The sequence below is a fragment of the Elephantulus edwardii genome, unplaced genomic scaffold (assembly GCF_000299155.1).
Source record: "Elephantulus edwardii isolate Elephantulus edwardi_28Jun2011 unplaced genomic scaffold, EleEdw1.0 scaffold00022, whole genome shotgun sequence".
In the NCBI taxonomy this organism is placed as follows: domain Eukaryota; kingdom Metazoa; phylum Chordata; class Mammalia; order Macroscelidea; family Macroscelididae; genus Elephantulus; species Elephantulus edwardii.
In genome coordinates, this window is record NW_006399772.1 from 15,709,412 (window position 1) to 15,722,197 (window position 12,786).

At 40.7% G+C, this 12,786-nt stretch overlaps 1 protein-coding gene across 1 annotated transcript in view; it reads right to left on the reverse strand.

The window, feature by feature from the left end:
• The window catches only part of DOCK4 (dedicator of cytokinesis 4), a 312,634-nt gene that overhangs the window by 176,263 nt on the left and 123,585 nt on the right, over positions 1-12,786 (reverse strand). The window contains exons 13-15 of the mRNA XM_006882693.1: positions 12,146-12,270; positions 11,082-11,244; positions 5,549-5,655 (exon numbers count right to left, since the gene is read on the reverse strand). Coding sequence (XP_006882755.1) covers positions 5,549-5,655; positions 11,082-11,244; positions 12,146-12,270 — 395 coding nt within the window. The remainder of the gene's footprint in view (positions 1-5,548; positions 5,656-11,081; positions 11,245-12,145; positions 12,271-12,786) is intronic.

The window sequence follows — 12,786 nt, forward strand, 5'->3', positions numbered from 1 at the left end:
AAAGGTTGACAGTTTGAATCCATCAGCCACTGCACAGAAGAAAGCTAGGTGATCTCCTCCATTAAAGATCTACATGCTTACAGACCCCTTGGTGGGTCACTAAAGTGGGTCTGGACTTGATGGCATTGGGAGTGGTTTTGGCTTTAGTTCTCCCAATCAGAGAACTTGTCCTTTTTTGGAAGATACTGACATAGATGATATGCTACTGGCGCCATGGGAGACGTATGTAGAACATTCTCAAGAGGACACAGATGAGGGAACAAGTAACTCAGCCATTCTTTCTAGGCTGTGAAGCTACTATTGAATTGTGTGAACAGAATGAAGCCATTGTCATGTTGCTATTGGAGAGTCAGCTTTAATGCATGGTGATGTCACAACTGGGATGCGTTTCCTTGAACTATTAGATTAGACTTAAAATACAGGCCTTGTTGTTGGCTGGATCTTCTTTGAGCTCATGGAGTTTAGCTGACAGCCTATTTTATTTTCCTCACAGTCACTATCTGTTGGGACAGCAATGGATGGTCATAACACCCAGACTGCTTTTTCACTACTGTGTTAAATAAGTGAAAGAGATCTAACTAAAATGAAATGGTCAGCCATGAACAGTGTCCCAAACACAGCTAAAATTTATTAAGAAATCATCTGGCATTAAAATATAGAACATGTTAAATTATGAAGCCAAGAACTGGCAGGTAGCCTCATGCTAAGGAGCTGCACTGCAATTCCAAAGTCACATGGTTCGAAACCACCAACTGCATGCTAGGAGAGATCTGGGCAGTATCATTCCATGTGATTACCTGCCTCTGCTGGAAGGTCAGCTACGGGTCAGCTTCTACTCAGTAGTACACAATGACAACATTTGGCAGTCAGTACAGAATGACATGAGACAAAGTATAGTAAGTGACACAGTCCCCTTGGAGCTATTATCAATGAACTAAAACAAAATTTAAAATAGCTATAATAACAAAACATCTTCAGGGATCTTTTCAGTATGACTAGTCATGTGTTAGAGTTCATTAACATCATTATTAAATATTTATCAAGTTCCTACTATTTGCTAGTCCTTGAATTAGTAAGAACATGATGAGGAAATGAATGTAACACTGCCCTTGTATAAGTTCCCCGTCCAACCTCTGCACTCATCTGTTGATAGTGATTACACAGCTGTGGCAAGGAACACTGCATACACCTCTGATGAGAGAGGAAACGCAGGCCTGGGAAAGGAGCCATCTGAGTTCCACCTTAAAGGATAAGCAGATCACTAAGCAGACCAGGGAGGGAAAGCCTTACTAGGTCAGGCTGGGGGAATGACATACGCATAGGCACTGAGTAGGGGACATAAGTGAATAAAGGTATATGCATGCAACTTGGGAGATCTGGCAATGGCAATGAAACACCAAGTGGGGATTGGATCTTGGGACAGAAAATGGACATGAGTAGAAAACTTTATGAAATTCAAATAAGTTCTTTGTCAGGGTTTATTTCCTAGTTTGCATAGATGTCTTATGATTATATAAGATGTTAACATAAGGAGAGGCTGGGTGAAGCGTAGATGAAGACTTTCTGTAACTATTTTTGAAAACTGTCTGTAAATCTAAAATTATCTTAAAAAGTAACTCTTTAAAAAGTGTGTGTATATTCAGACAACACTATGAAAGGTAGTATGGCTGGGGCATGGACGTCTTCAACAGAAAAAGGGACTTTCCAGACCTCTTCAAGAAGGAAACCCCCAGGTGACTCTAATACTTGTCTCTGGTTAAATTCCCTGGATCAATGACTAGAATGGAGTGGAAACTGACTCATCATGCATGCAACTGTTTAGGTGTAATTAGCTGGGCATGAGCAGTCAAGGCGATTTCCCAGGTTTGGATCCACAGCGGCACCAACACTGAAGTTGTGGGTAAAGTCAGAAGCGCTTCAGAGGAGAAGAAAGGAAAGAGATTCTGAGAACTAAGTTAGACAAGCCGGAGAGCACAGAATTCTCAAGGATAACCAAAGGCGTCACATGCTACAAGGAAGTCAGGTGAAGAGAAATTCGTAAAGAGTCCACTGGCTTTAACTACTGGGTGGGTATTAGTGATCGTAAGGGGAAGATTTTCTCTCCAGTGGTGAAGATGGAACAGCCTGAAGAAAAATTAACTGTGATGGGAGAAAGTAGAGACAGTGTATAAAGACAGACTTCATGGAAGGGGAGGGAAGCCAGAGGATAGTGACTATTAATTAAAAAAGGTTTTCAAGAAAACTGTTTCTAGTCTCAGAGAACACTGCTAGAAGAGAGGAAAGAGCCACAGAAGCAGGAGGAAGAGGTGGGACAATGGGGGAGCAGCCTCCTGGGGGAATCCTGAGGGAGGAAGATCCTGTGGGAAACAGGTGCAACAGTAAGTCCTACCCGAGGGGTGCGTCTTGCTCCATCCTGAGACAGGAAGGAGGAAAGGGGAGAAGGATGAAGATAAGTTTACAGGTGGCAGGGAAGGAGCTCAGGAAGTTAAGGAAGTTCCTGTTGGATGGCTTCTGTTTTTCTCTGTTCTGTAGACAGGAAATGGAGCAGTAAGAAGCATGGTGAAGTCTTGTAAATAGCTCTTACGGGGACAGAAAGGAAGTAGCCCACGAAAGTTGCTTAAAGTATTTAAAGCCTCGCACCTATACTCATCAGACTGGTACTCATCTGTAACAGCTATATAATTTCCTCTAGGAATGCCCAACTGCCCAGGCACGGACACAGGAGAAAACAATGCTGACAGTTTGATCTAGAGCAGTTAATATATGTGTCCATGCAAGCACAGCAGAACTTAGGATCAAGGGACACTTTTGCTAGGGAAGGGAAGAAAGTAGTGGTTGAAGACTGTTTCTCTAATATGTGCAGATTTAGCAAATTGAAAGGTTATCCTCAAGGTTATCATCTGTAGGTTAACATTCCTGTTGGGAAATGGTTCTGCATAATTTCATCCATCTGTTCATCTATACATCATATTTCCCATTAAGTACAAATATTTACTTAGAATCTGCATGTGAGATCGGGCAGGGTAGGGATAGTGCAAAATCCAGGAGGTGACCTGAGCAAAGTAGAAGACACATTCCAGGTGCCTAAGTGTCCAAGAAAACAAAGACAATGAGGCATTGGGATGTGAGACTTACGGTGAAGACAGTTATTATTTTGGAAAATGGAAAGCCCCCCAAGAACTAGGGTAGAATATCTGAAAATCTACAGGGGAAAAATAGGGCCAAGAAGGTTTATGGATCAATTTTTTCAATAGACTTTCTAAAGTTTATGGATAAACTTTCACTCAAAATTGAAAATAAGTTAAATTGCAACAGACTCTTGCATTCTAGGTCAATACATTAAAGCAATCCCACCACAAGTAGAAAACCCCACCATCTTCTCTTTGGCTGTTTTCTTGCCAAGAACTTCTCCAGCTCTGACCCACTGAATGGAGCTTTGTAAGGCACTCACTAGTCTTCAGGGAGCTGAGCAGCCAATCCAAAGACATGCCTCCCGGGCAGTTCAAATCCACCAGAAGCTGTGTGGGAGGAGGGTGGGCTATTTCCTCCAGTGCAACTTACAGCTTCAGAAACCCACAGGAGGGTCAGCTGTGAGTCATGTCCAGCAAGATGGCAAAGAGACTCAGCAAAACCTTCACCTGGTTCAGGTGGACCTTGTGCCATGGTGGTATGAGACAAACAACAAGGGATTTACAAAACTCTGATTTCTCAAAGACTATAATATCATAATTGCTATTCATTTTATTGGGCTGGCGGGTGGTTTAGAGTGTACTTTAAGCAACTGAAAACTCTCCAAAGAATAAGCCACAATGGGGACTTCAGTGCACAACAGCTCCTTACTTCCTGTCTTCATGGCTCATACACATCATACCATGAACCAAAACCTCATCCCTTTGCGGGGCATAGAGTACAGTGACATGAGACACAGGCAGAGAGCCACAGAGAACAGGGGAGGGCTCTAGGAAAACTGGACATAGAGGAAAGAGGTTGTGGTCAAGGTGTGAACTGCAATGTTGTGTGGTATGTACTGCTGAGCTGGAACTCACTCACAGCTTAATCTCCAGTGGGTTTTCAGAGGTTGTAAATGGCCATGGAAAGAGACTGCCCACCTTTCTCCCAAGGAGCAGCTACTGAATTTGAGCTGCTGGCCTTTGGTTTGGCAGTGTAACTCTTCACCATACAAAAGTCACCAGCTGCTCTTGGGATGAGCTGTGGTCAACTGGTGAGCAGAGGAGAAGTCACAAAACTGACCCAGGACAGAGGGAATCAGTAGGCAAGGTGAGAATTAAATTCGTCATCATCACATAAGAATTAGGAAGTGGAGAACCAGAAAAAAAGAAGAATCAGGAAGTAGTGAGAAATGAGGTCATAGGAAAGTGGAGGCGTAGCACCCTTCTGAGAAGGGATTTATTCTCTCAGTAATGCGGAACTTGTCAAAAGGTGAATATGATCTAGAAGGAGAGGAGACCAAAGTCCACAGGACCAGTTAGTCCAGGAGATGAAAAGGGTTTAATACTTCTCAGGGACTTTCCACAGAAATGGAGAAAAGCAGAAGAGATACAGTATGAAGAAAACCAGTGGTGTCCATTAGAGGTAGTCTTCTCAGGTAATTTCTGAGGGGCCTTTTGTTTTGTATCTTTTTGTCTTGCTGCCTATTACCACATTTCAAGTGATTCCAAATAGTTTGATGATAAATCTCGATGCAAAAAGCAAGCAAGTAAAACTGTAAAAGTTGTCATGGCAAAAGACAGCCACTCCTCTGCTTCCCTAGTAAAGAGATCAGACATGAAAAACTATAAGGCTGGGCTTGCAAAATTTACCTCTGGAGTCACACAGTACCAGACAGAAAAACATGCATCGTCAAGATTTTGAAAAAGATATGTCTAAGATTAATAAACCGTACTCTAATCACAGAAATGGAATGTGGATTTAAAGGTCATCTCATCAAACCCATTGCTGTCAAGTTGATTTCTCAGCCAGATTTCCAAAGCTATAAATCTTTACCAATGAGCAGAACACCAATCAGCTACTCTCCACGACACATGCAATGCACTTGCTACAACAGTAGTGCTACTTATAGTTCTAATACAGAACCTATCCCTAAATAAGAACAAACAACAAATCACCTTTAGAATGTCTCAGAATAAGATGGCATGTTGTTTTTGTAAACGTTCTGTCGAGTAGGGACTAACTCATATTTGACCCTCCAGGAGGTTTTCAGAGGCAGTAAATCACACAAGAGAAAAATGCCCATCTTTCTTCTGTAGATCAGCTGGGGGATTTGAACCGCAAGCTTTTGGGGCAACTTCTTACCATTAAGCCACCGGATCTCCCTAACACAACACAGAATCCATAAACAAGGATTTCAAAAATAACACCCTATCTGCCAGCAACCATCTTAAATATACTTAGTCAAAAGAAGATTGTTTGGTGGTTGGTTTGTTTTTTTTAAACTTTGTTTTCTTTTTTTCTAAAGTCTGTGTTGGGTTAGTGAGCTAATGATCCCAGCCAGACTTCCCAACTGTCACGTACATCTGCCAGATGTTACCTTGTGCACGATGAGTTCGTGAGTGCCGTCTGGAAGAGTCCGGCCGTCCTCCTGCATCAGAGGGACAAAAGAGAAGCCAAACAGCTTCTTCTCGCCTTTCTCCTTCGCTGTGGGAGAGAGGAGGAATCACACACTTAGCTAAGTGCATACTTGCGGGTCTGTGTTCAGATACCTATTGTCAAGAAGCAGGACCATCAAGAGTTGTTCCTTCCCCACCAGCTCCCTCTGCATGACGGAGAGGAGTCTTTATGGGGGAGAGAGGGAGGGTGCATCACAGCACTCATTCCCTAGCCCTAGTCCTGCCCCCTAATCTGCAACTTACTCTCACACTACTTACTTAATATTCTTCTTGAGAACCAGTAGCAGAGAAAAAAAGTTTTTAAATGTGTGGCTCATTTCTTTCTTTTTTTCCTTCTTGCATCCCACCCCCTACTTTAATTGGAAAGTATAGCTCCTATCTATTTTATTTGCTATTAAATGTTGAGCACTATATATATAAAGATAGTGGAGTCTCAATGAAAAAGCTCAATCCAAGTAGCTGGAAACCCCAAGTACATCAGAGTAGAAATGTGCTTCACAGGATTTTCATGGTTTTTTTTGGTTTTTTGTTCTTTTGGTTTTTTTTTTAAGGTTCAGTTCATACAGGGTGGTATGGCCGTAGACAGGATTTTCGTTTTTTAAAATAGATCACTGCGTCTTTCTTCTGAGGTATCTAAGAGTAGACATGAACTTCCAACCTTTTGGTTTATATCTGAGCATATGAAATGTTCAAGGTCCCCTTGGTTTTCAATATTTCCAAGTTAAATAAAAGAACACAATGTTATGATCCATTTACTACCCATGGAAAGACATTTTCCCATCTAAGATATAACTACTAGATTCTCCGCTTATAGAGAAAAGGACAGTGAAGGAAACCAAGCACTAAAGGGGGGGAACCCAGTTCACAGGAATAACAACCCATATGAACGATGGTCTTTAATAGCTTGAGACTAAGAAGACCTCAATGGAGCCATGCTAGCACCGCTTTCTGACTGGGGACACAATTGAAGCTCCCAGTTAGAATGGAACAAAAACACTGGGAGGAGGAAACTCTTAAATAAAAATATTTTTAGACCAATGGAAAAAAATATAGACCCTAGAAATTAACCCATCTACCTATGGTTCAAGAAAGAGACAAAATCTATCAAATGGGGAAATGACAACCTCTTCAAAATACTGTACTGGCAAAACTGGACATCTACGTGCAGAAAGCTGAAGCAGGATGCACATCTCATACCAAACACTAAAATCAACTCAAGGTGGATCAGTGACCTAGGCGTAAAGCCTTAAACTATAAAGATCTTAAGGGACAAAATGGGATGAAATTTGGAAGGTCTAGCCTACAGCATAAAGAGTCTTGCAAATATGGTCAGAAATGCATAACCAGGAAAGGATAACATCGATGAATGGAACCTTATAAAAATTAAGTCCTTTCTAGAGAAACTTCTAAAAGTTAACAACAACAAAAAAATATATAGGGTAAAAGGAAATCTAGACTGGGAAAAAATATTTGGCCATCGATATCTCAGACAAGGGTCTTAAAAGAAAGGGCATCCACAAGGCAAAAAATAATAGTTCCTATATTTTAAAAAGTCTAGACTTACTGGATGGGGACTAGAGTAACCTCAGAAACTATGGCCCTAAAATACCCTTAATCTAGACCTGACGCCATCATAGGAGGCCAGCTTTATAAACTAAACAATAACACCAGCGATGAATGTGCTCCTTTCAACAACCAACTACGTGAGACCAAATGGTCAACCGTGACCCAGATCAGAGATGACAGGGCAAGGCAAATCAAGGAGCTGGAACAGATGAAAACAGAGTGGGGCAGAGAGAGGGGTCAGAAGGCAGAAATGGTGAGAGTGTTGACATAGGGATGGAAGCCAGTGTCATAAGGCAACATGTGCATGAATTGATGAATGGGCAACCAATCTGCTGTGTGAATTTTTACATAAAATCCTGGGGTGAAAAGATGTATTCTCTAAGATCTGCTTTGGAATCCACCTAAGTTTTATTCCCTATCTCCATGGGTGTGAGGACAATGAACCTGTAAAAGTCATCTCCCTGGGCTAAGCTCAGAAACTGTAAAGTGACATACATGAACAGCAATCTACAGTTTAATAGAAATGTCACTATAGCAACACTCCAGAAGACGGAAAGGATGCAATGAGCTTTTCAGATGGCCAATTAAGAATGACAACGGCAAGAAACGTCAAGGATCCTTAACAATTATTTACAGATAGGAAAACTGAGATCATTTGAGACATTATTTAAACTCATGCTAGACCTCTTGAGCACTATTCCAGTTCTTGCCATCAAATTTCTTTTTCTCCGAGAATGGAGCAAGCATGAAAAGAGCCTTGTTCTGTTCAACTCAACTTTTTCTCTTGCTTAGATATACAGGCAAAAAGTTGTCGAGGGTCACCTGTCTATTATGGGCCAGATGTTTATTCTTTCTCACAAAAGAAGAGCAGAAGTGGAGTGTTACACTTAAGGAAAAGCCTGTCTTTTGGATGCTGTGAGGCTTGAGCTAGAGGAGTTAGAAATGGTGGTCTTGAGGATCAGACAAGAGCTTTCAGCAATATGTTGATCCTTTCCAACCAACATTTCCCTCTACTTTTAAACTACAGGAAGTGGAGCTGCACACAGACTACAGTAATTCTGGCTTTGGCTCCCAGCATAAGGATATCCCTGACAATGTGATTATGGCAAAGGATTTTCTTCTAAAATCATTAAGTTTATTTTCTGAGTGAAACTGGATAAACACTGATCGTCTTTAAAGTTCAGCAAAAAAGATTCTGGGAAGAGATTTCTCCATCAACGATTGCTATGGGCGCAGAACTTATGAATTGGAAAGAGTCATTTAGAAATAATTCCCTGTGGTTATTTGATTCTCATTCCGTTGTATGGTATTCCACTAAAATGACTAGAATGAATGGATATAGATTCCATATTGAATAAAACCAGCAAAGATAAGAAGCAGAACAATAGTTCTATCAAGTTTGTCTTCTGTGAAAATACAAAAATTAATGCCAAAGAAATGTACTTGGCCTTCACCTCTGTCCTATGGCTGACATCATCTTATCAGAAAAGGCTTTATCTGACCGAAGTCAGACAACCACACAGCACCATCTCTACCCCCTAACCCAGCTTAGTCTTCTTCACTGTAATTACCACTGCCTGACATATCATATATTTCTTTTGCTCATTTATTGTCTGCCTTCCCCAAGACAATGATGTAACCTCAGTATCTGATAAGGTAGCTGCCATATTACAGGTGTTCAAGAAACGTGTGCTTCACAAACAAATATGTTTAAAAGACATACGCATTTGCACACACAAAAATATTTAAGACAGTCCATGTGATGAAATTATAACACTGATTATTTGTAGGTTCCAAGACTAGGGAAACTTTTTCATCTTCTTTTATTTTACACTTAACTGTTTCTTCTAAATTTTAGCTATTATTAAACTATTGTTAAACCATTCAAAACAAACAAACCATAAACAACATCTGAAATGCAAGAACAGGACTCTCAAAAAAAGCCTTTATTTCACTTTTCAAGTTCTGAAATAGAATAATTTCCTCTAAATTACATCTCCTTCTTTCCCCATTTGACCCTCATCTTCCTCTTTTTCTTCATTTAAAGCTCTAAGCTTGCATTAGGTCTCAGCAAGAAAACAGTAGGGCACCATTCCAAACTTTTTGTTTTCTCACCTTGAGCCTTTAATAGGCAATTTTAAGGAGCTGAGAAGACCTTTAGGCTTAGTTCACTATCTTCCTGCATTCTGAACCATCAGCAAAACATCATTTGGGAGTTCTCAGGGGCTAATCCCTTCCAAAAGACCTTCTCTTTCGCCTGTACCTTGGATTAAGTTGGTGCCACTGAGGTCAAGTCACACGTATCGATGGACAATGCCTCCTGAACCCTGCCTAGCATTTATCCCTTTCAGACCAGAGAGGAATCTTTTGATTTTCCAAGACTTTGACTCTCTTTTTTACACTGTAACTTTTGAGGGTAGCTGTGTTAGAGGCAATGAAGTTGGCTCGAGATAGAGCAGGATTCAGAGCTTGTGTACATAAGGTTGCTGTGAGTCACAAGCAACTTGCAAGCATCTCGATGGGACTTAACAATAACAACCACCACCCATGTTAGCCACAATGCACACTTGTGATGCTTTCTAAAACAAGGAAACAGGAAAACATCAGACTATACTTGGATTGGGAGTTGGTGGTTTAGAAATTCCTTAAGAAAGGATGGTAACATGTATAATAGAATGACAAAAGAGCCATCAAAAAATGATAACTATATGGTTATGTCCACATGGGACCAGTCCTGTAACAGCTCTAGGTCTTCGGTTTTCTGAATCTTTCAAAAGGTAATTATTTTGTGCCATCTCTATTCCAGCTGACATGATTTAATTCTCATTTGAATACAGTCTGAGACAGCAAAGTTATGTAGATAAATGCAAATCAAATATAAACCTGAATCCAAGAGTGGCTTTCCTAGTGACTCATACCTCCCAAAAAACACCCTAGTGGGATTTCCTGATCAAGCCAAGTGCTGATTCGGCTCTTGGCTGGTGATGCCTGACTGGTGGGCTATTCCTCAGACCATCAGAAAGCAGGAGAGTGCAGATACATTGTAGGGAAGGCAACGAATATCATAGAATATTTGCTCGGCATGATTGCACCTATAGCACAATTATTTAAAAAAAATATAAATAAAAAACACAACAAGATCACCAGAGCCAAATTTTTAATATTGTGTCTCTCCTTTGTGGATCTTCCAGAGTGTGAAGTGATGAGGTGAATTTTAGAAAAATCACCATTGGAAGGTGACCTTGTTATAATTCCCCATAAGTATTTGTTTCTCTCCTACTTATTGTCTCTTTATTTCTATAAAGGTCAATGTGTCTTCTAGAAAGACTGAGCCCACTCATCTTTCAGGATTCTCATTAGGCCAAGATTTCTCTTCTGGAAATCTCGGACTTGTCACACCCTATTACAGACTGGATCGTGTACTCCCAAAATGGGTCCTGAATTCCTAGCCCTTGTATCTGTAGAGATGATCATATGTGAAAATAGAGCTTTTCTTTCGTGGTATTAATGAAGTTAACCTCTGGAGGGTAGAGCCCCACCTGATCATTGCTGAGTTATAAACACTAAAACCAAATCAAACAAAGGCTTCACTCGGGGGATACAGATACAAAGAAATCTCAGAAGAATTCTGAGGAGCTCTAATGTCCACTAACAAAGGACTTCCTTTACAACCATGTCCTGAGTTCAGGTTTCAAGCTTCTTGAATTGTGAGAAAATACATTTCTGTCTTTAAAGGCCTTCAGCTACAGGTGTGGTGTGGGCTTTTTTTGTTAAAACAGCATTAAGTAACTAAGACATTCTACAGGTTAGCCCATGTAGTCATTTCAGCTTAGTGAATAGAGGGGCCCAATACAGAAAAAAATGTCACCAGTTCTTCAAAATACTTACTGGAACAATGCCGAAATTCAAAGCGGATATGTGCGCCCCTGAATTTATCCACAGGAATAGGAAGCTTCAGTAGTTCGGACCACCTGGGACTGTTGTTATGATATAGCACAAAGGAGTGGTACTCACTAGCTGGTGGCTCTCCAGAGCCAAAGGAGATAAAATCCTGACAAAGGAAAACAGAGGTGAAAAGACAGCTTCATTTGAAGATGATTTTGAAACACCGGAGCAATTACTTTGCTGTATCTCCCAGCTCCCCAAATAGTACTCGTGTAAAATTACTTCCTTGGCCCTTTGCATTAGGCGTTCTGCACTTGCAGCTGCCGTGTGAGCTGCGGCTGTCTACTTCAGATCGTCTCCCTGGGCCAATCACACCAAGATGGCCCTTGACGGCACAGCGAGATGGGCAATTGCATGCCCAATTTGGAGTTCAACCACACGGCAAAGTTCTCAACCTGCTCCAGTTAACAGCCTGCTCTTTGTCACAGGAGGGAGCTCACTAAGTGGGGGACCAACCCTCTTATTTGAACAGGTAATTGCTCTTCTCTATAAAGTGAAGGCTCGAGAAAAAGACTTCTTCCATAAGCAAACCTGCTATTACCACACTTAGTAATACCCTACTCGCCAATGTCTACTTTGGCCAAAATGAAAGCACATATGATTAAATGGAATAGATTATTACTATTATTATTATTATTTATTATAACTGTTTAACTGTGTTTAGGAAAACTAGCATTCCTTTCTAAAATATGACAGATAAGAGGCAGGGAAATGACATAAAACACTACTACACTTCAGAAATATTGGCTATCGGGTAATTAATGACATAATTAATACAAAAACAAAACTTTAAAAGCTTCTTCTCTACCTTTTCTTTTCTGAAAAGGATTTTAAGAAGGGGGGGCGGGAAAGAAACTCATCAAAATAAAACTCCAACACTATACAAGTATGGAGAAGAAAAACAAGACAAAAATACTTTATAGCAGACATTAATGGAGCACATTAAAGAGGGACTCAAAGTCATTAAATGGAATTGTTTTATCTCAGATAGCTGACTATCAACATACCTTTAAGGCCTGGCCAGCACTGTCTATAACAAACATTGTCACTTCCACGTTTCTGGCCACACTCTTTCCTCCTTTCTCAAATTCTCCCCTTTCTATAGTGATGTATAAATCATTCCTCATTTCACCTATTAGGAAAGAAAAGTGAAAATCATGTTACGTATGCTGGAAAATGGAATAAAGTGTTCCACTGAGAAAATTTTGCACTGCCAACCCAAAGGTGGGAAGTTAAACTCCAACAGCTTCTCTAAGGGAGAGAGACGGGCAGCCTCCTTCTGGGTGAGTTACAGCCTCTGAAAACCCACTGGAGGGTCAAGTGTGAGTTGGCTCCCACTCCACATCAATGATGGTATTTGGGGATTTTTTAAGTTACTGGGGGGAAAAAAACAACCAAACCACAAAATCTTTATAAAATCTAGGTTCATGTTATAGGTATAAAAGTATACACATAAGTATTCTTTTTCCAAAGCATTCCTACTGTTCCTGCTAACATCTGAGAAGAAGAAAGCATAGTGCCTGCTAGTTTGAAATGGTAAAACTACTGAAAGACATGAGCCTCAGACAGGAGGAGAGTTCTGGAACTCCGCTGAAAAGTGCTGTCAAACCTCAGCCTTTTTCACATACCCCTCATTTCATTTATGAGG